Raw genomic sequence first — 26,999 nt, 5'->3', positions numbered from 1 at the left:
CTAAGTGAAGATGAATGTTTATGAGAAGTAACTTATATTTAAATGCCTGTGAAGCAGATTTTTTTGTTATTCCGTTATGCAATGCTATTGTGGACAGAGTCGTGGGGGGTGGTATGAGCTTTCTTCTTGTAGTGTTGTAGTGTAGCTTTCTCCCTCTATTCTTGGCTTTGCAGACAGGCGTTATCAGTCCAGCAGATAACGGCCTTGGGAACTTCAGCTTTGCATCTTTCCCAGGACTTTCGCTGACTTCAACTGTCTGGTTGAACTGTGGGGAGGGGACTGGGGTATAACCTCTCAGAGAAGTAACTGCTTCAGCATTCCAGGCAATTCTTATGTACAAGTGCACTTCTGGGGAGTAATTTCTAAGAGCCAAGCTACACATGACGAATGACACTTGAACAGCAAGTGGATTGATTGGAGGGCAAGTGAACAGGGAGAAATACACTTGCTGTTCAAGTGTCATTCGTCATGTGTAGCTTGGCCCTAAGACAGACCCTTTAACTCATACAACAGTGTCTGGTGAAGGATCTGAGAGAATTCCCCTAGCCAGGCCTGAGACCAGGCAGAGCAAGGAACTTGGGTCACCTAGGGCCAAGCTACACATGACGAATGACACTTGAACGGCAAGTGTATTTCTCCCTGTTCACTTGCCCTCCACTCAATCCACTTGCCGTTCAAGTGTCATTCATCATGTGTAGCTTGGCCCCTAGATCCTAGTCCATCACTCTAACCACTACACCATACGGGCTCTCTATGACTTATAAAGGATGCAAATCTAGCAAAGAATATGTACATTGGATCTGACAAAGGGAACTTTGATGCTCAAAAGCTTATACCCAGGAAATCTTGCTGGTCTTTAAAATGCTACTGAACTCAAGTCTTGCAGTTCTATTGCAGACCAACATCTCTACCCACCTGAAGCTATGTTCAGGAACCCACTGCATTTTGGCTGCATGGAGTGGAAATCCATCAACATCACGAAAAAACTTGCACAGGTACAAACGGATGTTATCTTTCTTACCAAATGCAGAAGGTTGCTTTGTGTGTGTGTGTGTGTGTGTGTGTGTGTGTGAGAGAGAGAGAGAGAGAGAGAGAGAGAGTCAATTTACAGGAACCCCAGCAAGGGGCTTTCAAGGCAAGTGAGAAGCAGAGGTGGTTTGCCAGTGCCTTGTTCTGCAGTCTTCATTGGTAGTTGCTCATCCAAGTACCAACCCTGTTAGCTTCCAAGAGCTGACAAGATCAGGCTATACCATGCAGCCTTCCTGCCCAAATATTATACAGTGGTTGTGGCTTGGCTGCGAATCAGCACTCTACTGGTTTGAATCCCTCTACTCTTATAAGCTCAGCAGGTGAGTTCCTCTCAGCCTCAACTCCCCAGCTGTATTGTGGGGATAATAATAATACTAACTTTTTCATCACTCTGGGTGTGGCACTAATCTCTGGAAGAGCAATATATAAGCACAGTTGTTGTTGTTCAAATTACATTCAACACAATCAATAATAAATAAAGATTGCATGTTATCATTGATTGGCCTTGTTAAGCTGATACAAGTTTCCACCAGAGACCTAAGTATCAGCCAGGTATCAGTGTAATATGTACACTGTTACAAGTAACATCGCCTTTTGTAGTTCTGTAGGTGTTATGTTAGAAAGCTGCAGTTTTTCCATATAAGTTGCAAATTTTTTCGAAATAGTTCCCAGTGCCCTGATGACAATGGGGACTACTGTTGTATTCTTCATCCATTGTCAGGTAGTTTCTATTGCCAGATCTCTATATTTGATCATTTTTTCTTGTTCTTTTTCTTCAACTCTGGCATACCCAGGAATTGCAATGTCTATTATTCAAACTTTTTGATTTTCCACAACTGTTGTGTCTGGTGTATTGTATTCAAGATGTCGATCAGTTTGTATTCTAAAATCCCACAAGTTCTTCACTTGATCATTTTCTAGCACCTTTTCCACCTGATGTCCCCATGAATTCTTTGATAGTGGCAGATTATACTTTTTACTCAACGACCAATGAATCAGCATTGTGACCCTGTCATGTCTAGCTTTGTAGTCTATCTGTGCAATTTTGCTTCATTCACAAATAAGATGGGACACAGTTTCATCTTTTTCCTGGCGAAGTCGACATTTTGTATTTTCCTTGATTTTCTGAATTTTGGCTTTCAATACATTCATTTGCAATGCTTGTTCTTGTGCTGCGAAGATCGGACCTCCAGTTTCTTTCCTTATTGTACCCTTGGTTGTTGTTGTTGTTATACCTATGGGGCAGGGGGTGGAATTCAGGTGACTGGCAAAGGCAGCTTTGAGTCTCGAAAGCTTATATCTTGAAAAATGTGTTGATCTTTGCTATTGGACTTGGATCTTGCTATACTTGGGATAGGATTCAAAATGTTGCCTAGGCTCATTCAGGGATTGCAGACTTTGTTTTTCTCTGAACACCTGACACCCACATAAATCCTGTCATAATATTAACTATTTTTGAACCAATTCTCAGTTTGAAAACGAGTAAGCTGTGAGGTGTGAGGGAGATGGGGGCCTGCTGTTGAAAAAAAGTCTAAGTCCTGGGCTCATGAGACCAGATTCTTCCTCACTCTGCTTATTTAATATTATATTTAACATGTCTCTTCCCTATAGAATTACCTCCCCTTAACTCATAATGAATCATTCTATTGATTTTTCTCTCAGCAGAAAAATCTCTCAAGAACAAGCTTGCTTGTTCAGAAGATTTCTTTACAACAGAACTCTTCCAAGATGGAGTTAGTTCTCCACTTATTCCCTTCTAGGCACCCTGAAGTCTGAGCGGGGGGCAATTCCCCTTTCTGCGCTTAGCTATATTTCTATGGAAATGTGCTTCTAGGGAAGAGCACAGAGCAAATATTTGCCCTGCTCTGCATTTTCCTGGAAATTATGACAATGTTCTCATTATACCATGGAACCTTTCTCAAGAGTAAAGGCAGAAGAACAATATCCGCTCTTCTCTTCCCTTATTAAAGGATCAGCAGGGCCCAGGAGTAAAGAAAATGTATATTCCTTTATGAAATGCAGGGAAATTACATTGGCCAGAAAATACATGTCTATTCTTCCAGGTTACAAAGAGTCTGGGAATAGGGAAAGCCCATAGAGGAGCTTAGACAATTGAAGAATAGAAAACAGCGAAGGCCCACTTGAAAGTCAAAGGAAGCAGACAATTGTCACTTTCCCAATGTGTTCAGTGTTTAATTTTTCTATTTCTTTCTCAGTTATTGCGAAATAAGGTGAAAAATATACTGCACAGAGTAAAGAAGGGGTTTTTTTCCTCGATACATGGACATAGGGTTGCTGAACCTGGTAAAACTAGGTTCTAACACTAACCAGTATTGAAAGCTGAAAAGCTAATATTGGGCTTTTCCCAGGGTTCTCTGCTGCAGCTTGGATTCTTAAATGCATCAAGTTTCCCCTTCCCTTACAGACAGTATTGAGGGATTCTGCTCTAGATACAAGGAAATTAACTTGTAAAAAAAAGGGAAAAATGGAAATTAACTTGTAGAACAGGAGAGAGCATGAACAGTCATGTCTACTTGGTATGACAGAACACGATGACCAAGGAATACTATGCTGATAGGCCCACAAATAATGGTAGGATTGGAGTCTCAGACACATCCTGGAAGAAACTGATGAGGCTAAAGACACAACGTGGATTACTGGAACATCTCCAGATACACACACTGTCCCGTTCTGTCTTCTTGGGCACCTTACGACCAAAATATGCTATCATGTAATTGCTTCATATAATATGTATATGGAGAGAGAACTTTAATTAGTAGTTTAAATGTATGGCAAATGGGATCATTTTGAATCCCAATTAAAATTAACAGCAGCGATTAATTCAGACTTATTAGTCACCAGCTTGTTCTCAAATTCCAGCTGCTGACATTTTCAAGGGGAAAAAAAACCTGAGCAGTGTTTGTGGAATTGATGGCACAACATCATCATCATTGGGGAACATTATGCTAGTTAGTTATTCGTCAGAAAGATGTTAAGCCCTTTCCATCTGGCTTACCGTCTTTGGTACAAGGGATCCACAAATCATAAAGGTTGTCAAATCGGCAATGGAATAATAGGAGAGAGACTTTCATTGACTTCAGATAAAAACGGTACTGAATAAATTCCTGCGATGGTTAAATTAATTTTCATCATTAACAGTCTGCAGAAACCAAAAAGCATGGATTTATTTCTATGCATTTGTCAAGGTGAATAATAATTCCTGAAGTAAAAAGAGGAAACAACTACCAGAGAGATGTGAATAGCATGTATGGCCTACATTATTCATTTCAATAGAAGTGATTCAAACTAGCTGTATCCATTCATTTTTTAAAAGAAGCAACCAAGCCATGTTAATCAGAAAAGAACCCACTAAAATTAACGCGGTGTCAAAACTATTTATCATTTGGGCTGGTTCCACCTACCCCGTTCCAACTAGGATCAGTTCTTTTTTTTCTTTTAGCTACTCAATTCCTTGAAACTTTACAGCCCGTCCAACAACCTGTTTTCCTGGATTTCTCTAGATCGGTGAACATTCCTGTAGTACCATTGCATCTAATAGCAAATTATGGAACAGCACTTTTAGACACTTGAAAGGTTGTTCCCCCTTTTTTAAAAAATACACAAAACTTTCTAAAATATTTCTGTGAGTGCTTGTTCTAGCATTGATAGGCTTCAGCTGTCCTGTTCCCCCTCCACTGTCTGCCAATTGTCCAGTCCACCTGAGGGTCTTTTTACACGTGCTCTAAACACTTGGGGGAAACTCCAGCTGAGCTAGCTTTTAACATGTGACCTGACACCTTTAAAATGGAGAGAGGGGGACAAATCAGCTCCCATGCACACATAGGGACAGGAGGAGCATCTTCATTCCCTCCTTTCCACTCTGTGCACATTAACTGAGAAGGGCCATGGTTGGAGGGCGATTTGTCTTACAACCAGTTCCATGCATCTGCCCAGGATCTGCTCATATCATCTAATCAGCTGCTGACCTAAGAGTAGCAGTTCTCCTGCAATGGAATTTCAAAGGGAGATTAGAAAGAGAAACTGCTGGATTGCAACTGATAAAGAAGCTCAAGACAATGCATCCACCTGGATTGAATCAAAACCTAGGCTTCCTGTCTCATTACCAATGCTGATTTTGCCACACCTACTACCCCTTTGCATATCCCACCTAATCCAATCGACATCTGTAATCACTCCACTCTCCAAAATATAAGGATAGATGGACTCACATTCTAGCTGTATCTGAAGAAGTGAGCTGTGTCTCATGAAAGCTTATACCCTTTGTTAGTCTTATAGTCTTAATTGACTCTTGATTGCTAAAAAAAGAGATGCTGGGGCAGTGGTGTGGCTTCTCTCTTGAGTACACTAACTTTGCCCATTTCCCCTGAGTTGCAAAGCAGAGCATGATCTGACTAACCAGATATTGTAAATCCTCCGCACGTTCTCCCACTGCTACCTGGGAACTGCAGTTTAACCCAGTAAATAGTCAGCTTGTGCCAACATGATGAATGTTGCAGCACATTCATTCAAAACATAGCTGATTCTAAACAATGCAATTGTGACCATGTGGCAATCATGGCTCCCCAGCCAAGCTCCAGGTTGAACACTTCCATTGCGTAGACACAAAAGCTACTTGAAATACTGTTGGTTTTAAATTGCAAAGAAAAAAATCGATGTGGCCATTTAAAGTGCTTGACTCAAGAGAAAATGGGCACTGTGAACAAAGTAAGTTCCATTTCCACATGATTTGTGAAAATTGAATCATCCCTAATTGTCACTGCCACTTTTCATGTATTGAACTAGAGGTGGATTCACAAGAACGCAACTGTGTCTATAAAATGGAAGAAGAGCAGTAGCCTTGAAGTACACTTCTTGTAATATGGTTCATAATGCCATACAATTCATCTTCATTCTGTAGGGAAGGGACTGTGGATCAATGAAAGAGCCTTTACTTTGTATGGAAACAGTCTGAGGGCCAAGCTACAAGTGACGAATGACACTTGAATGGCAAGTGTATTTCTCCCTGTTCACTTTCCCTCCACTCGATCCACTTGCCATTCAGGTGTCATTTGTCACTTGTAGCTTGGCCCCCAGGTTCAATACTTGTCCTCTCCAGTTAAAAGGACCAGATAGGAGGTGATGTGAAAGACCTCTGGTCTGAGAACCTGGAGAGCAGCTGGTAGTCTGAGCAGACAATACCAACTTTGATTGGTCTGAGAGCCAAGCTACAAGTGATATATGATACTTGAATGGCAAATGAACAGACTCACATATATTCCTCCCTGTTCACTTGCCATTCACTTGCACTCCACTTGATCAAGTGGAGAGCAAGTGAATGGCAAGTAAACAGGGAGGAATATGTGTGAGTCTGTTCACTTGCCAGGCAAGTGTAATTTGTCACTTGTAGCTTGGCTCTGATTCAGTTTAAGGCAGCTTCATGTGTGACCTGTCAAAGGTCTGTGAAATTTCCTTCCCAAACATTAATTTGAGGATTGCCAAAACAAGAAGAGGACAATTTTCCGGTAATTATAGGAACCACTAAACTTTTGAAAAGAGAGTAATGGCGGGGGGGGGGGGCTTTGTCCACAGGTACAAAAAGGCCAAACCATCGGAAAGCACCTGACCAACACTGCCATGCTAAGCAGAGAAATATCCTTCTAACCATACTGAAGGGTTTTCGGCTAAACATTAGGAAGAACTTCCTAGCAGTTAGAGCTGTCCCTGAGTGGAACAGGCTTCCTTGGGAATTGGTGGCCTCTCCTTCTTTTGAGGTTTTTAAGCAGAGGCTAGATGGCCATCTGACAGCAATGCTGATTTTGTGAACCTGGACAGATCATGAGAGGGACAGCAGGAAGGGCTACATCAGTGCTTAGTTCTCGTGGCCCCTTCTTGCATGCCCAGGGTAAGGTTGAGCTCCACCTTGGGGTCAGGTAGCAATTTTCTCTGGGCTAGTTTGGCTAGGGATCCTTACAGTGTTTTGCCATCTTCTGGGCATGAAGCCAAACTATCGAGGGGGTTTTGTACAGTGGAATATCTTGCCATTTATTTATTGTGAGTAGGAGTGGAAATTTTGTATAGTGGAATATCTTGCAACTTATTTATTGTGAGTACACTAGCACTTTATTATTCTTTATTGCACTGATAATACCATAGTTCATGAAAACTGGAAAATATTTCATATTATTGCATATTTTTGTGGATCTATAGCTGATTATCATTCTCTTCGGTCAAGGGGTTCCCTCTGTAGTTTGTCTTCAGCTTTAACCGGGGTCACCTCTCTCTTGATTCTTTATCTTCTCGGCATGGAGCAGGGATCACTGAGTGTGTGTGTGTGGTGTGGGGAGGTAGCTGTGAATTTCCTGCATTGTGCATGGGGTTGGAATAAATGACCCTGAAGACCCCTTCCAACCCTATGATTCAATGAAGTGTTATACTGCTTAAGATGGAACTGCAAATGGATAAACTCAGTTTCTAAGTTCAGACAGGGTAACTCAGGGATGTGCAAGCAGAGCTTTACTAATCGATACATCTCCCAAACTGCACCCATTGATAAACAGCAGCTAGAGTGATGGAGTAGATTCTGGGCAACCCAGGTACAATTCCTTTCTCAGCCATGGAAGCTTACTGGGTGATCCTGGGCCAGCTACATAGTCTCAACCTGACCTACTTCACAAGATAGTTGCAAGGATAAAATGGAGGAAAGGAAAATGATGTAAGACAGAGCCAAGCTAGAAGAAATGAATTACATGAGGAGGAGCATGTGAAGGGAATCTCAATGTTAGCTGGGAAGCAAGAGTTTTAAAAGAGATAGAAAGGCTTTGTCAATCTCCCCACTCTACAGAGACACTGAGATGGCTGCTCAGAGGGTTTGTTAATTTCCTCTTTGCCTCCCCAAGGCTCTATCAGTTTCACTTCCCCTTCTAGGAGGCAAAGAGGAAATTAACAAATCCTCTGGACAGAGATCTCCCTGGCTCTGTAGAGAGGGGAAATTGTCAAAGGCCGTTTCCACACTACCTTATTTTTCCGCTTCTCTGCCGGTTTTTCCCCTTCCGTATTTTCGCGGGTTTGTACACATGGCAGCCAACCCTTCCGTTTATCCCGCTATGTTCCCGGCTCTTTCTGTCCCCACGCCATTCTTAATCGCGCCACATTTACCCGAACGGGTCACGTGGCAGCTTCCACCGTCACATGTCCCGGAACTTTTTTTTTGTTTTGTGATACAAGTATAACGATATACTGATCAGTCTCTATAACAAAACATTGGGCGGCCCCAGATTTCAAAGTTTGTGTTTCCTGTTATCCCGCCTTTTCTTCCCCAACTTTCATTGGTGGATTGCCGTGCTGCTGCATTTAAATTGATTAAAATCCTTTTTCCACTTGAGAGAGCCGTCGTTTGGAGAACCAAACTATCGAAAGTGTGAGAGAAATGACTCCACATGCGGCAATAATGATAGCGGCGGCAAAACTGGTTCTGCACCTCATCCAGAGCACAATGAACATTTACTGGGCCTATCTCAGGCATGCCTCCAGACGGCGCAGAACTTATTTCATGTTCCTGGACAGTCTCCGGCAGAGACAAAAACGGAATGACCGGCGCAGATTTCAACGAAGGCAGCGGCTCAGACTGAGGTGGTACACCTTGGCACAGCAACATCAGTCCAGGGCTTACTGGGTCTTCCCCAGAAGTTGGGACTGGTGGGACAAGATTGTCCTTGACAACTGGGAAGACCACCATTGGATTGAAGGATTTCGCATGTCCCGTTCCACGTTCCATGAGATTGTCGATGTTCTCCGACCTCGTCTGCAGCGTCAAGAGACCACTATGCGCAGCCCTGTTCCAGTGGAGAAGCGACTCGCCGTGGCACTATGGTATCTTGCGAATGGGATAGCCTACCGACTGGTACGTGACCAGTTCGGCCTCGGACTCTCCACAATCGGCACAATAGTGTTGGAGGTGTGCTATGCCTTGGAGTTGGAGATGCTATCCAGAGCAGTTTCCCTGGGTGGAGAAGTGGGACAGGTAAGTCTCCAATTACTTTCTTTGGTTTTTTTTTTATAGTTTACAATACCGATATGGCGCTAAATAATAATACCAAATGCAGCGCGAAATGTGCGGGACGTTTATCTGGCACTGTGATTCAACTTGGTTGTAAATTGTTCGCAAACCGTGCATTAAAATGGTTATTGGTTGACAGCGATCTTTCCCTTCTTCCATACAGATAATGGATGGCTTTGCTGCCATGGGTTTTCCACACTGCGTGGGCGCAGTCGATGGCTCACACATCCCAATATGTACCCCTGGAGGCAGATCCGAGGAGTATGTCAATAGGAAAAAATTCTCGTCAATACTGCTTCAGGGGACCGTGGATCATCGTGGGCGCTTTGTGGATGTCGAGATAGGGTGGAGTGGACGCAACCACGATGCCTTTGTCTTCAGAAATTCACATCTATGTGCAGCAATGGATGCGGGAGCATTCATTCCTGGAAACCCCACTTTGAATTTGCAAGGCATCTCTGTTCCACCAATTATTATTTCCGACGGAGCATACCCGCTTCGAAGGTGGCTCATGAAACCTTATGGGACTTCCGCAGGTTCAGCAGCGCACCGACATTTTGACAAAGTGCTATGCCGAGCTAGAAACACGGTGGAACGCTGTTTTGGCCGTTTGAAATCGAGATGGAGGTGTCTGGCAGCACGTTTAAACTGCAGAGAAGAAAATGTGGTGACTGTGGTGTCAGCGTGCGTTATACTGCACAACATCTGTGAGGCCAGAGGACACCCAGTTTCATGTGAAAACGGTGATCTAAGACATGTTCCAGTGCCACAGGAGGAGGAGGAAGGACTGGAGAATGACCGTGATCATCTCGAAGAGGGGAAGGCGGTCAGAGATGCTCTTGCAGAATTCATGTATGTCAACGCAAGGCAATGACTCATTTCATCAGGTGATCCAAACTGACAGTTATAAGGAGCCCTCTGTGATCACCCCTTTTCTATGCAGTTGGTGTTTTTTTTTTTGGGTGTCGGACTTTGTCAATAGTTCTTGATCATCGTTGTCACTCTTAACACAGATAATTTCCAAATTATTTTTGTGCACAGCTTCCTCCCGTCCACCCTGATTTAATAAATGTCTTTGTGGTCTATGCATCTTTCGTTTTAATTAATCCTGGAGGTTGGTTGTCCTGTGGTGAAACGAATGGCTCAGGAAATAGCGATGTGTGGGTTTCTCACTTGAAATTGCAAGATAGGTTTTACACGTTGGTAAATCACCATATCGATGTCCCTGAATTATCAGCTCCAAAAACATTATAACAATGCATGTCAAAATGTTCGGATAGTGCCTCAGTGTGTAGATCAGTTTGCACCACACTGTAGATGACAGCAAATGTTTTGATTCCGAGCATAAACAAGTTTAGAGTCACACAGGTTTGCAAAGACAGCCATTCATATGGCGGCCTATGAAACTTGTGGGTTTACAGTTTGTCCAGGGTATACTACATCAGCGACAACCACCTATTGCCACCTCCTCCATGACCTATTAACACATGCACTGTTTGTGGCTGCACTGCTCAAAGTTTGCATCACCAACGTCCCCTTTAAGTGGTGATCTCTCAACGGTGATGGAGAGGATACCCCTACAGTTAACTGACAACCAGGGTGCAGTAATCTCATGCTTATGCTCTCTGAATTGATGTTGTCCTTTTCTTCCACAGTCCCTCCACAGAAAAGATTTCCATTTACATCCGCCTGCGGCTTAATCGATACAAATAAATTTGCCACAATCTTTCCGCCTCCCCCACTGACTGGCCGTTCCAGAGTATTATTCTGTCCGTTCCCCCCACACACAAAAGCATCTATAGCTTTTTAAAAACCTTCTATTTCACAAGTGCAGGGAAGAGTTCATATGCAGAGGAAATTCTCTGTCCCCGTTCGCGCCCGATGTTATTGCCCAAAAACAACACACTGGGTATTGATGTTGTATTTTGTTCTGATACATGACTGCCCCTCCAAATTCACTTCTCCTGTGATTTGTAAGAGACAACGGCTACTCAGGGGGTGGGGGAATAGCAGAGGATCTCTTCGTTCAATGTACTCATTTTAAACGTGCGTGAAAAAGAGGCAGAGAGGGGTTTCCTTGACATGTGTGCACATAGTATTCTTCCTGAAAGCACTCTAAACCACCCCCACAATTGCACGTTTGCGAATAATCATGGATTGAGCATGCAATCTCTTGTATGGTCTCTTATGCGAGCTCTTAATGTGAGGGAGATGTCGTGCAGCGATCTGCGGCCTCCGTCCATTTTGACTATTTCTGGAGCATGCTCAGTAACGGTCCCGCTCTTTTCCGATAGGCCGATTTATAACCAGATAAAATGGCTGCCCGAAGGGGTGCGTTTTGGAAGGATGATGAAGTTGAGACCCTTCTCTCGGTGCTTCTTCAGTCAGGGAAAGCTACCCGTCTGATGACAAGCACTCATCTCCCCACAAAGCTTATTTTCAGAGTGGCAGCAAGGAAAATGACAGAGCGAGGCTTCCCCAGAACAACGGAGCAATGCCGTTCTAAGTTTAAACGGGTGAAGTCCTCGTTCTTTGAGGCCTTGGAGGCATGGCAAGGCATCCCTAGGCAAAGCGGAAAACCACCTTACTTTGCCTCCATGATGAGGATGTGGGAGAAAGCTGGGCGCCCAAGTTGGAGGGACCGTCGCCATGCGTGTGAGTCAATTAATTTACAATTTTTTTTATTTTTGGTGTGAAATGTTCGTAATATGAGAAAAAATAACAGAGAAGCGTGCAAAAGTTGTTCTCCTTCCTGTAAGCTTTCACACCTGAACGGTCTCCATATCAGATGTCTCTGAAATGGAGAGACGTTCACGGATGATAGCTTGCATGTCACCTTTTCTTAATGAGGCGAGATCAAGTGGGAGAGGACAGTTCGGAACATCTGTGTAATGATAATTTCCCCACACATAAGAGCATGAGCATCCTTCCCTTTAACGGGTAGGAAGGGATGACTTCCCTGATGTGATCCCTCATTTGTGGCACTTCTCCAAGTTCCAGGAACGCAATGTGTCTAATCACTAAACGTGCCATGTTTACACAACGATTGGTCAGGTGGGCTTGAATGGCTGGTATTGTTTTACAAAAAATATTACTGTTCTTAGGACCCTTGTGGATTGAGAGCACACAGCAAAGTATGGCCCAGTCCAACTTTTCACCACCACTGTTGTATGCTGCCAATTGCATGGAATCTCTGCCTGTAAAAAAAAAAGGGACACCAACGAGACATGCCATCCTTTGTGTGAACATTGGATGCAATTTGAAATTCCTAACATTTCAATTGAAAAATAGTTCCAGGAGTGCATTTTTTTTTCTGGCTGGGTCATCTGCGGGTGACAAGTGGTGGCCAATTTGTGAGAATTTAGGGAAACGCACATTCTGTAGAGCCACTCAGTGGCCAGAAATGGCTTAGGTAGAAATGGAGGTCAACATGCCTGTTCTCTCTCCATGCAGCTCTTAGCCGAGGAAGAGAGAGGCAGCCAGTTGCCGGGAGGAGTGTGTGTGACCCCTCAGTTGCAGGAGAACATCAACAGGCTTCTGGAGGCTCACCGCAGCAGGAACAGCTGGCGGTGACTGAAGGTGGATCAGGAGGTATGAGTGCAAACTGGTCCTTCAGTAAACACATCTCTTACATTGCTCAAATTGTGAGTAACGTTAAATTGTTCTCAGGAGTGTCCCCACATCTTGCCATGCATCCAGCCCACGAGTATATCTTTTCCATGTACCCTCGGCATTCATGAATTCTGACTGCCCATTGCCCATGTTTCGTAGTCCATGTTTGATAATTGGGTTTGAAATGTCGCCCAGTGTATGAGACATGATGACACCGTGAACTGTGGCCAAAAATTTGAAACCAACAGTGGTGATCTGTCCTGCAAAATTTGCATAACTACTGGACATTTATCCCTCAATCAACAGGGGCACTCATCTCAAAAAAAATTATTTTTATTCTCCTGGTTGACAGTGGCCACAGGAGCACAGGAGACCTCAGGAGAGATCACAGAAGGGGAAGCTCCTAGCACAAGTGGGCACATTACCGGCACTGCAAATGCACCTGAAGAGTCCGAGGATGTGTGTGCTACCATCGCTGGGATGGAGCTGCGCATCATGAACACCAGTAAGTCCAACTACACAACACCTGTGATCACACAATATTTTATCAAATTCACCTTGTTCCTGTAGATTGCCCAAATGTGTTGTTATGTGCAGGACTGTTTATGGGATAGAAAGACTGATCCTCTTGATTGACATCCTGTGGTTTTCCCATTAATTCTCTCACAGACTGCCAAACCCCTTTTTTCATGGTGCCACTAAAGAATTGCATCATAGAGACCACCTACTTCAGGACACCACTTTCTCTGAGAACTAATTAATTTTTCTGATAAAATGGCTAAACACATTATTTCTCTTTTCCATAGTGAACAAGATAGAAGCGAGAGTTACTCGCTTAGAAAAGGCAATGGCACGTAACAGCAGGCGGCTGCGGCTACTGGAGAGGGGTGCCAGAGAGAAGACTCGCCCAGCAGACACCGTCCAAAGACAACAGGAACCCTAGGAAAGAACAGTTATCATCCCACATAGGCCCCAGTACAGAGTTTATAAAATTAAAGTTATATTGTTATGAATAGTTCTTTATTGAATGTTCATGTTCTGATGTTTGTTAATAAAAAGGTTTTTTTTCTGTGAACTGTCTATCCAACTGAGAAATTGGTAAAATTAACTCTCGAAAACACTTTTTCCCTAAGGTTACATGCATGCTCTCTGCAGCAGGTATTCAAAGTGTGTCACAAAACATCCAGCTACATTGTTAGACGGTCCCTTGCCTTGCCAACACAGGAACGTTTGGGATGCCCCGCTCTATCTTGATGTGTGGATATTACATGCGGTTCTGGTGCTGCAGAAACCGCTCTCGGTGTATCCCGCTGATGAAGTACAGCCTCTCCCATGTTGTTTAGAGCGGTCACCGCACATCTGAGAAGCTCCAAATGCTGAGTAAAAGTCTCCTGTAACACGAGTCTCTCCTGCCTATTATCCTGCATAAACTCACTATGCCACAGTCTGGCCTCCTGCTGCTCTTTCCGTCTCTCCTCCAACTCTGCCTTGTGTTCCTCGGAAGACTGGGCCATCATAGATTCTGCAACACTATATAGTCCAGCCGTTCTTCTACGACGGTTTCTGATGTTGGCAAGCCTCGTTCCAGGAGACAGTTCCGCAGCAGATCTCATATTGGATCCTAAGAGAGGGAGAGGAACAGATTTTTATACTTGTAATGTTCAAAAAAGGAAAAAAAGGAACAACGGTCTAACACACCACTCGGCACACCGGACATGCTCGCTAAGTCACCAAATCACTGTTTTGGCCCCCGTGTTCGTTCCTTCGCAACAGTTCCCTCATGTCATGTTCAATCATACTGAAACACCGTGGATGTCTCAAATAAATTGGAAGTTGATCTCTAGTCGCCATCTTAAGAACCATGGTACATATTTGCGCCACTCAGAATTCTCAGTCAGGAACTCTAAACCTTGCTCACTTTTTTCACTCTATGACAGTGGATTATGATGTGGACATGAACACACAGTGCTTATACGTTTTAAAAATATTCCAACTTATCTCTCTGCAGAAATGAGATTTTCAAGTCCACATGTGGCATGTCCTGCCGCAGGCAGCACCAGTTGTTAAGTCATATGCACGGTGCTTGTACAACATATCTCTTCACATGTTTCCAAGAAAACAAATTTTGTTTTTGTTCCCTTTAAACTGCTGATGCATGCTCCTCGCGTGGCAAGTGTCGGAACTGCAACACCTCTTTTTCCACAGGGTTCTGCGAAATGACTGTGCAACTTGCAATTTTCTTTTGCAAATGACCCCGATACGCACCATCTCTGGCATCAGGAGCAGCATTTTCTTTATCAGCCTGATCACTGTCACAGCCGGCTGGAGATAGGCTTCTTCCTGTAGCAATGCATAGGATGGCCGGGTTAATTTAAAGTATATTTTTAAAAAAAAATTCTTCGTTTTTACATATAGTAGAAATTTTTGCCGCTCTCCATCTTTGATTAATGTGCACCTCATGCATCAAAGGTCTAAATAAAACACTTTGTGATGCAAACCACACCCTGGGTGTGTATCATAAACCATAACCATAGTGTGGTTATAGCAAAAATTCTAACATGTGCTTTTAAACTTGTTACTTTAATGAATACAATACCACTGTGGACTTGTCACATTGGCCCAGATGAGATGGAGCATGTCACGCACATCTATTCAGATACTGAAACCAACATTGATCATTCCATGGAACAGTCTTACCACTGCCATCAAGACCGTCAATTGTCACATCTGGGTCAGAAATCTGCGCTGTCATCGGTGGGTGTTCATGGTTGACAACTGTTTAGAAAGAAGAAAAGATAGCTTGACAGTATCCATATTTCTGCAGAAATGATGGGTGACAATCACAACCCAATAATTTTAGCTAATTCTGCAACCGTCAAGAGAGCACAGATGTTTTCCAGGGAATTCTCCGTGACACTTCCAACCAACACAACAAACAACCAGGGTTATGTGTGCTTCATCAGACCCTAGCCTTAGAACGTCTATGCAACATAGGATTGTGTTTCTTGTTTGTGGTGAGAGTGGAAGTGGCACGCCTGGTAAACACCTCTGTAGGTGTTGATTATCCAATGGTGTTATCAACACAATTAATTTATAAAATTGTTTTAAATGTTTGAATTGTCATTGAAAAATTTATTATCATAGGCAAATTCGCCTTACCTTCAGAGCACGGTGTTGAAGAGCGCAGAAGCCCCTGTTCCATGGTTATCATCTCATGGGAGAAGAGCTCCTCTGAACCCTCCTGCAATTCCAAGGCATTCCCCCTATTCTCTGACACCACCTGCAGGACCATGCTTCTGGAAAGACGTTTGGGACGCACGCTTGCGTCACCCCTCAGAATACTGTCCAGCTCTCGAAAATAGGGACAAGTTATGGGAGCATTGCCCGAACGGCTGTTGTGGGCAACAACCTTTTTGTATTCTAGGCGCATGGTCTTCGTTTTTGAGCGGCACTCCAAAGCAGATCGTTTGTGGCCTCTCAGTGCCATCTGCTCTGCCACTCGCACAAAGCAGTCAAAGTTACGATGGGAGCTTTTCAGAGCCTCCTGTATTTTTTCCTCTCCCCAACAACTAAGCAAATCTAAGATCTCCTTCTCCCTCCATGACGAACCTCTCACTCCCACGTTCTTGCTATGGGTAGACATTTTCCTTCGACCGCACTGCAATCTGCCGCGAAGCTATCCGGATATCCGCTCGTGGAGATTTGTGGTTTGAAATTTCGAAAATCGCGCCCAAATTTGCGCGCGTTTTTTGAAAACGATACTTTCGATATCGGGATGCAACATGCATGCGCGCCAGGAAAAAAACACTCATTTGCACCATATCCAAATGTCGACATTAAATAACACAAATACATGACATCAGATGAATGGATGACCACTCATAGTGGTCATGCATACATAGCGGTCATGCATTCATAGTAAAGCATGTCCCTTTAGACAGAGCCTGTGTCACACACTTCTCTCTTTGAGTGTAGCGCGGATCACTCACACTCTGCGCAATTTATCCAATCTCCATCCTCAGACCAAGCGCAAAGATTCCTCATGTCTTTTGTAGTGGTCTATCGATACTTCGGTGAAGGAAACGAGCGAGTCCGCACAGTGGCATTCACACTTTGGGATACTGTCAAGCACGGCATCACAGCAACGCAGAAAAACACATCGAAATTGGAATGGGGAAACCCTAAAATGAAACGCCAAATCACAAGACCAGAATAATTTTTTTATTCTTGTGTCATGGTTTTTTACTGCTTCTTCGCAATCATGCAATACTTCCCTTTTTTTAAAAAAAAATTAAAAGGCCAATCGTGGCCACACAGTATGCATGTGAATTGATGACTTTCCCTTCCCCCTGATTATCCCGTAGAGGCAGTTCTTGACATCACGTGGGTAGGAGGTTCGCAGATGGGCGGGGGGGGGGGATTGGCGTTTGTGGCGCTGGCTAGAAAAAGCGGAATATGGATTCCTCATGTATCAGCGAAAATGCGTCAAAAAATCATCATAACATGGAAAATGCGGAAAAAGGGAGAGAGCGTTTGCGGCGGAAGCTTTGCGAGATAAGGACAGGATATTTGCGCATGGCTTACGGTGACGTGTGAACTTAAGCGAAATTGACTGGATGCTGCCGCTAACATGACGCGACAATAGGGGTGTGTGGAAACGGCCAAAGCCTTCCGATCTCTTTTAAAACTCAGCTTTCTGGCTAACATTGTGACTCCTTTCACATGCTCCTCCTTGTGTAATTCATCTCTTTTAGCTTAGCTCACGCTTTGGGTACCCACCAGGGAGAAAGGTAGGGTATACATGAAGAAAAATAAATAAATAATAAAATAAGTAGTACATGTATTACACTTTTAAAAGGACGTGAGTAGAAACCTAGAATCTGGGGGTTTATCCCTAGTGCAGAATGAAGTATGAAACAACTCTCCACTGACTGTCAGGCAACAATGCAAGTGAGGAGAACATGCTTATGACTGAAAAAGAGAGAGTTGCTGTAGAATAGTGGTTAAGTGGCTGGGCTGTGAATCAATACTTCTAGTTCAACACCCACTCCTGCCACAAGTTCTGCAGGTGGCCTTGGGTAAGCCACTCCTCTCAGCCCCAGTCCCTCAGCTGTATGTCGGGACAATAGTAACACTGACTTTGTTTACCTCTCAGAGTGGACACTAATCTTTCCAGATGGGCAGTATATAAACACACTGTTGTTGTTGTTGTTATGTTATACAAAAATCCTGAAGTGCCAAAGGCCCACCAATTGCCCCTAAAATATCTGAGTGCCTCCACAAGTTTTGCTCCTGTTAAGAATCACTGATGCAAAGGCACTGAGAGACATAAGACAGAAATGTATTATTTTTCTCCTATAATGGCAAATTCACAAAGTCAGTGCAGCAAAGGATTCTTAAAAGAAGTCTCTTGATTCCTCTTTCTCCCCTTTCTTTCTGAAATCCAACAATCCCTTTCTTTTCCCCTTTTAGGAATTGGGAATCATTTTCAAATTAATTTCTTTTTGATCAAAGGGAAATTTGAAGAGAGAAGGGGGCAGGAAGGGAGTTTTTGCAAATTTCAGGATTTTACTCTGTAGATGTTCTAGTCTCCCTATTTTCCTGCTAGAGCATCACCTTGGGTGCATAACAAGTAACTGCAAGGTCTGAAGTCTCAAAAGGGTGCCTTGATTCCCCTTTGAAGAAAGAGAAATCCTGCTCTAAAAAGCGGGGGAGGGGAGAGAGAATAAGAGGAATCAATGATGACTATATGTAAAAAGTGAATTTTGGAAAAAGAAATTCCCCATTCCTTAACAACCCTAGCTGCTGCATGGCTAGTAAGGGCTATACAATGAGATTTTCCATTCACTCCCAAGATTTGATCCAGAAAGCAGGGCAGAGCATACTCTTGCAAAGTCAATGAATGCAGCAGACCCTTGCCATTCACAGGTTCACAACTCATGATTTCCCTTATTTGCAGTGTGTGGCCTGACCACATGACATGGGTAGCCCTAAACATATGACCCTGCTGTGCCCTGGGGGGTGGGGACACAAATGCACTGGCCCAGGCTCCTGTCTCTGAAGGATCTCCAGCTTGTGCTTACATGTGGAAAAAATCTCTGTGTTAGTGAGTTGCATGGCAGCCACCATGCTGATCCAGCCAGACAACTTGTACAGCAACTCCCAACTGCAACACTGCCATTCAACTTGTGCTTACTGGTCAAGTGAAGTGACCACTGCTGCATGGCTTACTTAGCGACACTGCAGAAAGTTGGGCACCACATGTGACTCAACCAGGCTAGGTGTGGCAGAAGAGAGTGTGGTCTTTTCGGAGCCATTTTGGCCTCCCAGTGTGCCCCCATCAAGCAGCAGCTGCTGCCACCACCCTGCCTCCCAGTATTTGCACATTTCACCATTTGCAGTGATCCCAGGAAGAGAACCCCTGAGAATGGCGAGGGTCTATTGTACAACAGACAGCAGATGAAAAGGTGCCTACAGCTATGCAGAAAATAGAGGCGATTCTTGGTGTGAGAAGAGTCCCAAAATATCAACGTATCCTTGTTTCCCTCTGCAAAAAGGAGAACATGTAAAAAAAAATGTTCTGTGCAAAACATACAGTATTTAAAGAGTTAAGTTATCACGGACAGTGTTTGCAGGGATTTTTTTTTTTTAAAGTTTTCACGATTGCTATAATAACTAGTGCAAAGCTAGGAGCTGATTTTTTCCCAGCTTGCCATCTGGAGCCGTGATTGCAAGAACAATAAATTTGCTTGGAATGACCAAGCAAGAACACATCCAAGCATCATCCATGAGCAGACCAAAGCAATCTCGTTCACTTCAAATTGTTTTTAGTATCTTCTGTTATCAGCAGCAGCTTTTTCTTGAAAAAAAGTTGGCTGGAGTTTAAATGACCAATAAAATTGGCCAGGAACTTCAAAATGCAAGATAATTAATTGCATAGTTGAAGTAGCGCTTGTGTTTGTTTTTTAAAGCAGATGCATCCTACCAAGATTATTTATATCCTAAATAACAGCTTCATAAAATGCCAGTAAAACTGAGACAAGCCAAGTGTTTTGAACTAAGCCTCTGGTGAGGTTCCAAGGAATGCAAGGCAGCCAAAGGGAATGGGCAAAAGATCCTGCAAAGACAGGAGATACATCTATCACTATGCCTGATGCCACAGGGCACAGTTTTTGACTACACACACACATATTGGAACTGATTTTGTGGTTACCCTAAGAAACAGCTGGCAGACATGTGGTCAGTTGAATGAGATGCCAATCCAAGTTGGCACTGAATGGAAGAAAAGTAGGTTGTGCTGCTGGTAGCATATCCAGAGATTCATGTAAATTTAATATCTTGCCAAAGCTGATAGCAAAATCTACCACATCAAACCACTGCTGTGTTGTCTTACAGTCATGCCACAAAACACGTGTCAAATGGGTCTGCGTGTTAAATGCATATAAACTACAGTAGCCGGCAGTTCTTGCATTAATGGCATTACAAAGGAGACTAACTTACTCCACATAAAGTCTAACACATTTGAGGTTTTATGTTTCTCTTTTTAAAAATGAATAAAGGAGAATACAGTAAGAATGGTATAGAATGAGTGGGATGGAGGATGAACAAAAAGAAAAATGAGAACCAGCATTATATAGTGACTAGAATGTAGCTCTGGGATCTGGGAAACCCAGGTTCGAATTCCCAATCTGCCATGGAAGCTCACTGAGTGTTCTTGAGTCCGTTACACACTCTCACCATAACCTACCTCACAGGGTCATCGTGAGGATAAAACAGAAGACAGGAGATGATGCAAAACTCTATGAGCCCATTGGGGCGAAGGGCAGGAAATAAATGAATATATGCTTCTACTCTGGAAAAAAGTTTGTGGAGCAGGGAATGAATCCATCCTCTTCTGCCAGATCCAAGAAGTGGATTATGGCATCTAGAAAGGATGGTCCAATCCTCTTCCAGAGGAGGGAATTGAATCTGGGTTGCCTAGATCCTAGTCCATCACTCTAGCCCAGTGGTTACCAACCTTTTGAACATGGTTGACCACAAGTCCAAATTTACTTGGTGTAGTGATGTAACCAGGGTCAGCCCAATATTTTATGGTGCCATAGGCAAAGTATGACCTTGGGGCCAATCTAGTCCAGATTCCATTATCTACAGTGGCCAATCATGATTTTGGGAAACCAACAAACATCACATCCTATTATGAACTCCAGGGAAGTAGCATTCTGAAGTACACAGCCTTTGTACATGAGGGCTACATTCCAGCCTTTGATTGCCCTCTTCTTCTTCATTATTCTCTCTAATCCCCTTTAATAGTCTAAGAAATTCATTCTAGTAACCATCAAGATACATTTTACTTGATTATTTGTCAACATGCATATGGAATGAAGAAAAAACCCCACTTAATGCAAAGACACTGTTTCCAGGCTCAGGTCTTCATTTCCAAATTTCCTCAAACACCGAATTGGTTTCTACTGGAGCTAATTCACACATGATGATTTTCCTGCAGAAATATGGTAAAATGTGTATACTTACACGTTACTAGTTAACAACAACGTGCTTATATCCCTTCCTTCTGGACAGATTAGTGCCCACTTAGAGCGGTGACAAAAGTCAGTGTTGTTATTACCTCCACAATAAGGCTGGAGAGCTGGGCCTGAGAGGAGTGGCTTACCCAAGGCCACCTGCAGAGTTCAGGGCAGTAATAGGAGTTGAACTAGCAGAGTGCTGATTTGCAGCCCAGCCACTTAACCACTATGCTACAGCAGTTGTCGGAGGCTCCTCCCTTTCATTATTGTCACAAAAGGTGGGGGAAGTGAGAATGTGAAAAGCTGGAATGGAGGAAGAGGCGTGAAGGAGAACAATGCAAAGGGCAGGGGAAGTCATTAGAAACAGCTAGTCTGAGACCCACTTTGAGAGGCTTTGCAACCCACTTCTGGGTTGACCCACACGCTGGGAAACTCTGCTGTAGCCACTACAACACACTGGCTCTATCAGATCTCATACATGCACCCAAGTCATCTCTTGGTGTTGCAGTTATCAATTGATAGGCATTCACATGGGAAACATCCTTAAGTGAGAATTGGAGCATGAGGTTTTCCACACCAAATGTCGCCACTGTAGCTACTCTGCTCCGATCATCTCTCAAGTGGGCCAGGGAAAGGTCTTAAGCATCTCTGTGAGGAGCACTTCAAGGAAGGGAATGAATTTCATTGGAAATGGCTGCTCAAATGGAATAGAATTCAAGGCTGTGATTAATGCAGTAGCATTGTAGGAGTCTGCTGGGGAAATCATTATAATGTGTTTCTAAGAGGAGGAGTTTAATTCATCTGGGTCAATCCTGTCCTCTAGATCTGGGACCTCTAGGCAAATTACATTGACCTGATTTAGGAACAGACAGTTCAATTCACTTAGGCCCTTAATTATTTCTTTCCAGAGACTATAAATTAAGAACTGGTACAAGATGACACCCTCTAGCCAGCAAATGTTAAAGCTCTTTGTAAGAGTAACGCTAAAAATTAAGTATCCTGTTCTTATTAATGAAGAGGTTTAAGGATGGTAAAAAGCTAATCTGAAAAACCTCCATGGATATATAGAGGTGTCAGAAATCTTTAACTAAGTGTTTGAGGTTCAGTAAATTGGGAGGTCAAGTATATGGGAGGATGGTTGTTGGGGGTTTTCCGGGCTGTATTGCCGTGGTCTTGGCATTGTAGTTCCTGACGTTTCGCCAGCAGCTGTGGCTGGCATCTTCAGAGGTGTAGCACCAAAAGACAGAGATCTCTCAGTGTGAGAGACACTGAGAGATCTCTGTCTTTTGGTGCTACACCTCTGAAGATGCCAGCCACAGCTGCTGGCGAAACGTCAGGAACTACAATGCCAAGACCACGGCAATACAGCCCGGAAAACCCCCAACAACCATCGTTCTCCGGCCGTGAAAGCCTTCGACAATATATGGGAGGAGTCCATAAATCTCCATCACATTATAAATGCATAAGCAATTCTCTATTTTTGTGTCATTGAGAAGCTTCCATTTATGTTTTCTGATGCCCTCAAGTACTGTGAAAGAGGAGAAGAGAAAATGAAGAGGCCTTCACAACTTGTTATAGATGAAATCAGATACCCCACACTGTCTACGTAATTTGTTAGTCTTATAGTTGATACTGGACTCTTGCTCGTTTCTACTGCTATAGACAGACTAACATGGCTACCCATCTCGATCTATGTAGGGTAGAATTAGATATGGCATTCAATACAGGTTTGATGCACGTAATGATTGCCCCATGGAGAGTTTTCCCTCATCCCTTTATACCTTTTAGGTAGCCTTATGCAAATTATGAGGACAACATGTTGTATACTGCCGCACACCAATCTCCAGGGGCAGGGGTTTTATAATCAGGAAGAGGCCATCCCTACTCCTGTTTAGAGATGGGCACAAACCAGAAAAAAAAACATGCAGTTCATGGTTCATCACTAGAGCGGGGCACGATCGGCATTATGATAGAAAAATACCCACAATAATGGTGTTCGCGCGATCGGGATCCGGCGGATCGGTGCCGTCCATGGCAACCAATCCAGCATTGGGGGGGGGGGGCTTCATCAGGGCTTGATTGGGGCGATCGGTATCTGATCGGAAAGCCAGTCACTCCAGCGCCAGTAATCTATTCCCCTGGCAACAGAGCCAGGGGAATGCCTGAACTCTGTCTGCGCTCCTTCTGTCAAAATGGAAACCCGAATGGAAGCCCAACTTGCCTTGAACAGCAGGGCTTCCTTCCAACCACGGAGCAGCAAGGCACTCATCAGTTGGAAGACAGTCAGGGGAGGGAGGGGGAAGGGGGTGTTCTGTAGCCATGGGCACTCCAAACGTTTTTTGCTTTTTTAAAAAATGGGGCTTTGTAGGAGGAATGGCTGTTTTTCTGTCTGTCACTCTCTGTTTTTAACCTGCTTTTAAAACACTGTATTTTGTGGGAAAACCTTATTCACGGCTCTGTGTGTGTGTTTAAAATATGCTTTTGGAAGACTGGCTGCTTGCTTTTAAAATTGGGTGGGGAGGAATGGAGGATTCTGTCCCTGTTTTTTTTTAAAAGCTGGCTGAAACATGTTGATGGGGTGTCTCTCTCTCTCTCTATTAGGAGAGGCAGGAACGGGTTAAAAACTTTCCCCCCCTCTGTTATGAGTGTGTGTGTGTGTGTGTGTGTGTGTGTGTGAATGTCCCCTCCCTGAGGAGAGGCAGCTCATCTCCGGGTTAAAAACTTTTCCCCCTCTGCTCTGTGTGTGTGTGTGTGTGAACGTCCCCTCCCCATGCCTGCTGGACCTGGCGGTCGCTGCCACCACCCAGCTTCCCACATAGCTGGGAACAGCGGGCCGCCCCTCCGCTTTGGCTTCCCCGATCCCTGATCCACGGATTGGAAATGGGATATGACCGGTGTGGATCGGTGATTTGGGGTCGTCACCGGCGCCGATCCCCGATCAGCTTGATCAGTAATTTTTTTTGGATCGTGCCCACCTCTATTCATCACATTTCACGAACCACAAACCATGAACTTTCAAAAACCTGCCCTGGTTCACAAACCGGTTCGTTTTGGTTTGTGAAAATGTGACTTCCGGGCCAGCAAATCACCACTTCCAGGTCAGCAGAAGGTCACTTCTGGGCCAACAGAAGGACACTTCTGGGTCAGCAGAAGATCTGCAGGAAGTCCATCCTCTGTTGTCTAGGAAACTGATAGATTGGTGCCATGCTGTATGCAGTGAAGAACCAAAAAATGAACCAAATGAACCAGCCTAAAGTTCATGGTGGTTCATCAGAAATGGGCTCTGATGAAACTCTGGTTTGCGAACCACGAACCAGCCTGGTCCGTTCTGAATTTTGGTTCGTATTTCGGTTCGTGCCCATCTCTAGTCCTGTTATCTAAGACCTAGTAACAGGGGATACCAAGAACTGAACCTGCTTTGTAAAGCAGGTGATGCCTCATTAACCTATGGCTGCTTTCTATCTCCACTGACAAAAATGGGATAAGCAGCTGCAAAAAAAAAAAAAGTATGCTTCAATAAACAGTATGTGAAACAGTCTGGAGAAGTACAAAACTGTTCTTGCATGAGTGAAATCAATGAGTCTCCTCTTGAAAATCTTGCTTTATTTATGGACCAGCCAGCCGTCTAAAAGTTGGCGCCTCACTTGTGCTATATTCTTTGAAAAAGCTATTTTGTCTTTAAAACTAGCGTGAACTCATCTTTGTTGAAACTGTTTAATCTTTTCCTCCTAAAATTGGTGATGAAATAACTTTGCATTACTCAGCCTTTCATGGGGTCCTGCCCTGCTTTTTAATTTCTATGTAGATTTGCGGTGAGAACATTAAAATGTATTTTCAGTTTCTAGTTTTTCAAACACCAGAGATCAAAAGAAAAAAGATGCATGCTGCAGCATATTATTTTTCTGTGTTCAGCCGGACCAGCTGGTTTCGGACAAAACCCCAGACCTGAATGCCAAAACCCCAGCTCAAGATCCAGAACACCTGCCTGGATCAATATGGGCTTCATCAAGAAAGATCAAGAAGATAAAATATTGATATATATCTTTTCAGAACTCTCAATAGCATTAAAAAAATCTTGAGGTTCATCTACTGCTGTGAGTGTTATCTATTCCAATATTAAATATTAAGTTCAGTTGACTCAATGAAAATACTGGGTTTCATCAAACCAGCTTTTCTGCTGAAGAAAAAAGGTGGAAGAGATCCCCTTTGATTATCAAATTTGCTATGCTGGGGATTGTGAAACCTGCGCAGAGAAAAAGGCAAGTGGACTGGAGGCAGTGGCAAGGAAGGGAATTGGGTGAGATTAAGTGGGAAAGCTGGCTGGGTCCAACCCATTGAAAAGGACTTGCAAGTTGTTAACCTTGGTGTTTAAAGCCCTTCACGGACTGGGACCTGCATACCTGCTGGACCGCCTCTTCCATCACGTCCTCTGCAGGGTGTTGCACTCTGCGGTGGTCCCTGGCCTGAAGGACATCCGTCTGGCCTCAGCCAGGGCCAGGGCTTTTTCTCCCCTGTCCCCAGCCTGGTGGAACGCTCTCCCACTGGAGATCTGGGCCCTGCAGGACCTGTTACAGTTCCTCAGGGCCTGTAAAATGGAGACTTCCGCCGGGCCTTTGGCTGAGTGCCAGCAGGTGTCCTCTTTCTTCCATCTAAGACCACCACTTCTTCTGGGGCTACCCTTGGCCATCTGCTATGCCCGTATACGGACTCCCAATATTTGTTTAAATAGCCTGCTCCTGGACTATTTTAATGATTTTTAAAAAAATATTATTGATTTTATATTTTTGTGATTTTTAATATATTTTTTTAATGTTGTTAGCCGCCCTGAGCCCATCTGTGGGGAGGATGAGGTATAAATCAAATTAAATAAATAAATAATAAATAAGATTAGACCAAAGTCTTTGTTGGAGGCAATGTACCTTGTGAAGGCCACACACAGACACAAATCAGTGTTTAAACTTTACCCATCATCCTACGCATGCAGATAGAAAACAGAACCAGGAGTGGGGAGAAAGCAAGGTGAAGGGAGGAATGATTCCATTATAATGAATGTCCAATCATTGGAAAGTTGGTTGGAGGTGAGTGGGAGCAGGATGGACAAACAAAACCAAAAGAAACATTACACATGAGGAAAAAATGTACTCCCCACCAAAAAAAGATTGGGGTAAAAGCGGTTACAAAAGTTACAAAAGAGAAAAAAGGGGGGAACCAATAACGCTGAAGCAAAAATTAAAGGCAAGTAAAATGTGTGCAGAAATCAGGGGGTAAATTCAGAGAATCATAGAGTTGGAAGGGTTTTACAGACCATCTAGTCCAACCCCTGCCCAAATAAAGCACTGATGGAAAAAACCTATGTGGAAAACCCCATTGTTTTGGACTCATTGGGTACTGATTCAAAGCTGACCTACCAGGCAAATATTACTAACAGCAAACAAATGACCCTAATTCATACCCTTTCACTGCCTGCTTGTGAGTGCATTGTCACCTCTGCGCCCAGCTGCCAAGCGCTGCTGGAGAAGAGCATGTAGGCGGTGAACAAAGCATCAGCATTCCTGGTGGCCATAGTAGTGGCACTTCTAGTTGCAGGCAGCGTTGGCAGCTGTGATTGCAGGTGGTCGGAGAGCACAGGACGGACACACAGGCAGGTGATGCCATGTGGGTGGGAAGTCAAGAAAGAGAGTGTAGTAGTTGGCATTGGGGGTGGTTATGAGCATGCTATGCCTTAGGTTTCCCCAAAGCAGATATATGTTTAAATCCAGAGCTTTTTTTCAGCAGGAACG

At 43.8% G+C, this 26,999-nt stretch overlaps 1 protein-coding gene across 1 annotated transcript; it reads left to right on the top strand.

The window, feature by feature from the left end:
• The first annotated feature begins 8,476 nt into the window (after nucleotides 1-8,476).
• LOC129333895 (uncharacterized) lies at nucleotides 8,477-9,959 on the top strand. Its single transcript, XM_054985837.1, has 2 exons — nucleotides 8,477-9,049; nucleotides 9,249-9,959. Exons 1-2 carry the CDS (start codon nucleotides 8,477-8,479, stop codon nucleotides 9,957-9,959), a joined length of 1,284 nt encoding a protein of 427 aa, XP_054841812.1.
• Nucleotides 9,960-26,999: the final 17,040 nt, after the last annotated feature.

This window comes from Eublepharis macularius, chromosome 7 (genome assembly GCF_028583425.1).
Source record: "Eublepharis macularius isolate TG4126 chromosome 7, MPM_Emac_v1.0, whole genome shotgun sequence".
NCBI lineage: Eukaryota > Metazoa > Chordata > Lepidosauria > Squamata > Eublepharidae > Eublepharis > Eublepharis macularius.
Note: the sequence above shows the minus strand (reverse complement) of the source record. Positions and strands in the feature narration are given on the sequence as shown.

Bases quoted from the DNA above. Each gene is read 5' to 3' on its own strand.
- LOC129333895 (XM_054985837.1), top strand. From the start codon at position 8,477: ATGATAGCGGCGGCAAAACTGGTTCTGCACCTCATCCAGAGCACAATG. The intron at 9,050-9,248 runs GTAAGTCTCCAA...TCTTCCATACAG, and splicing joins TGGGTGGAGAAGTGGGACAG to ATAATGGATGGCTTTGCTGC.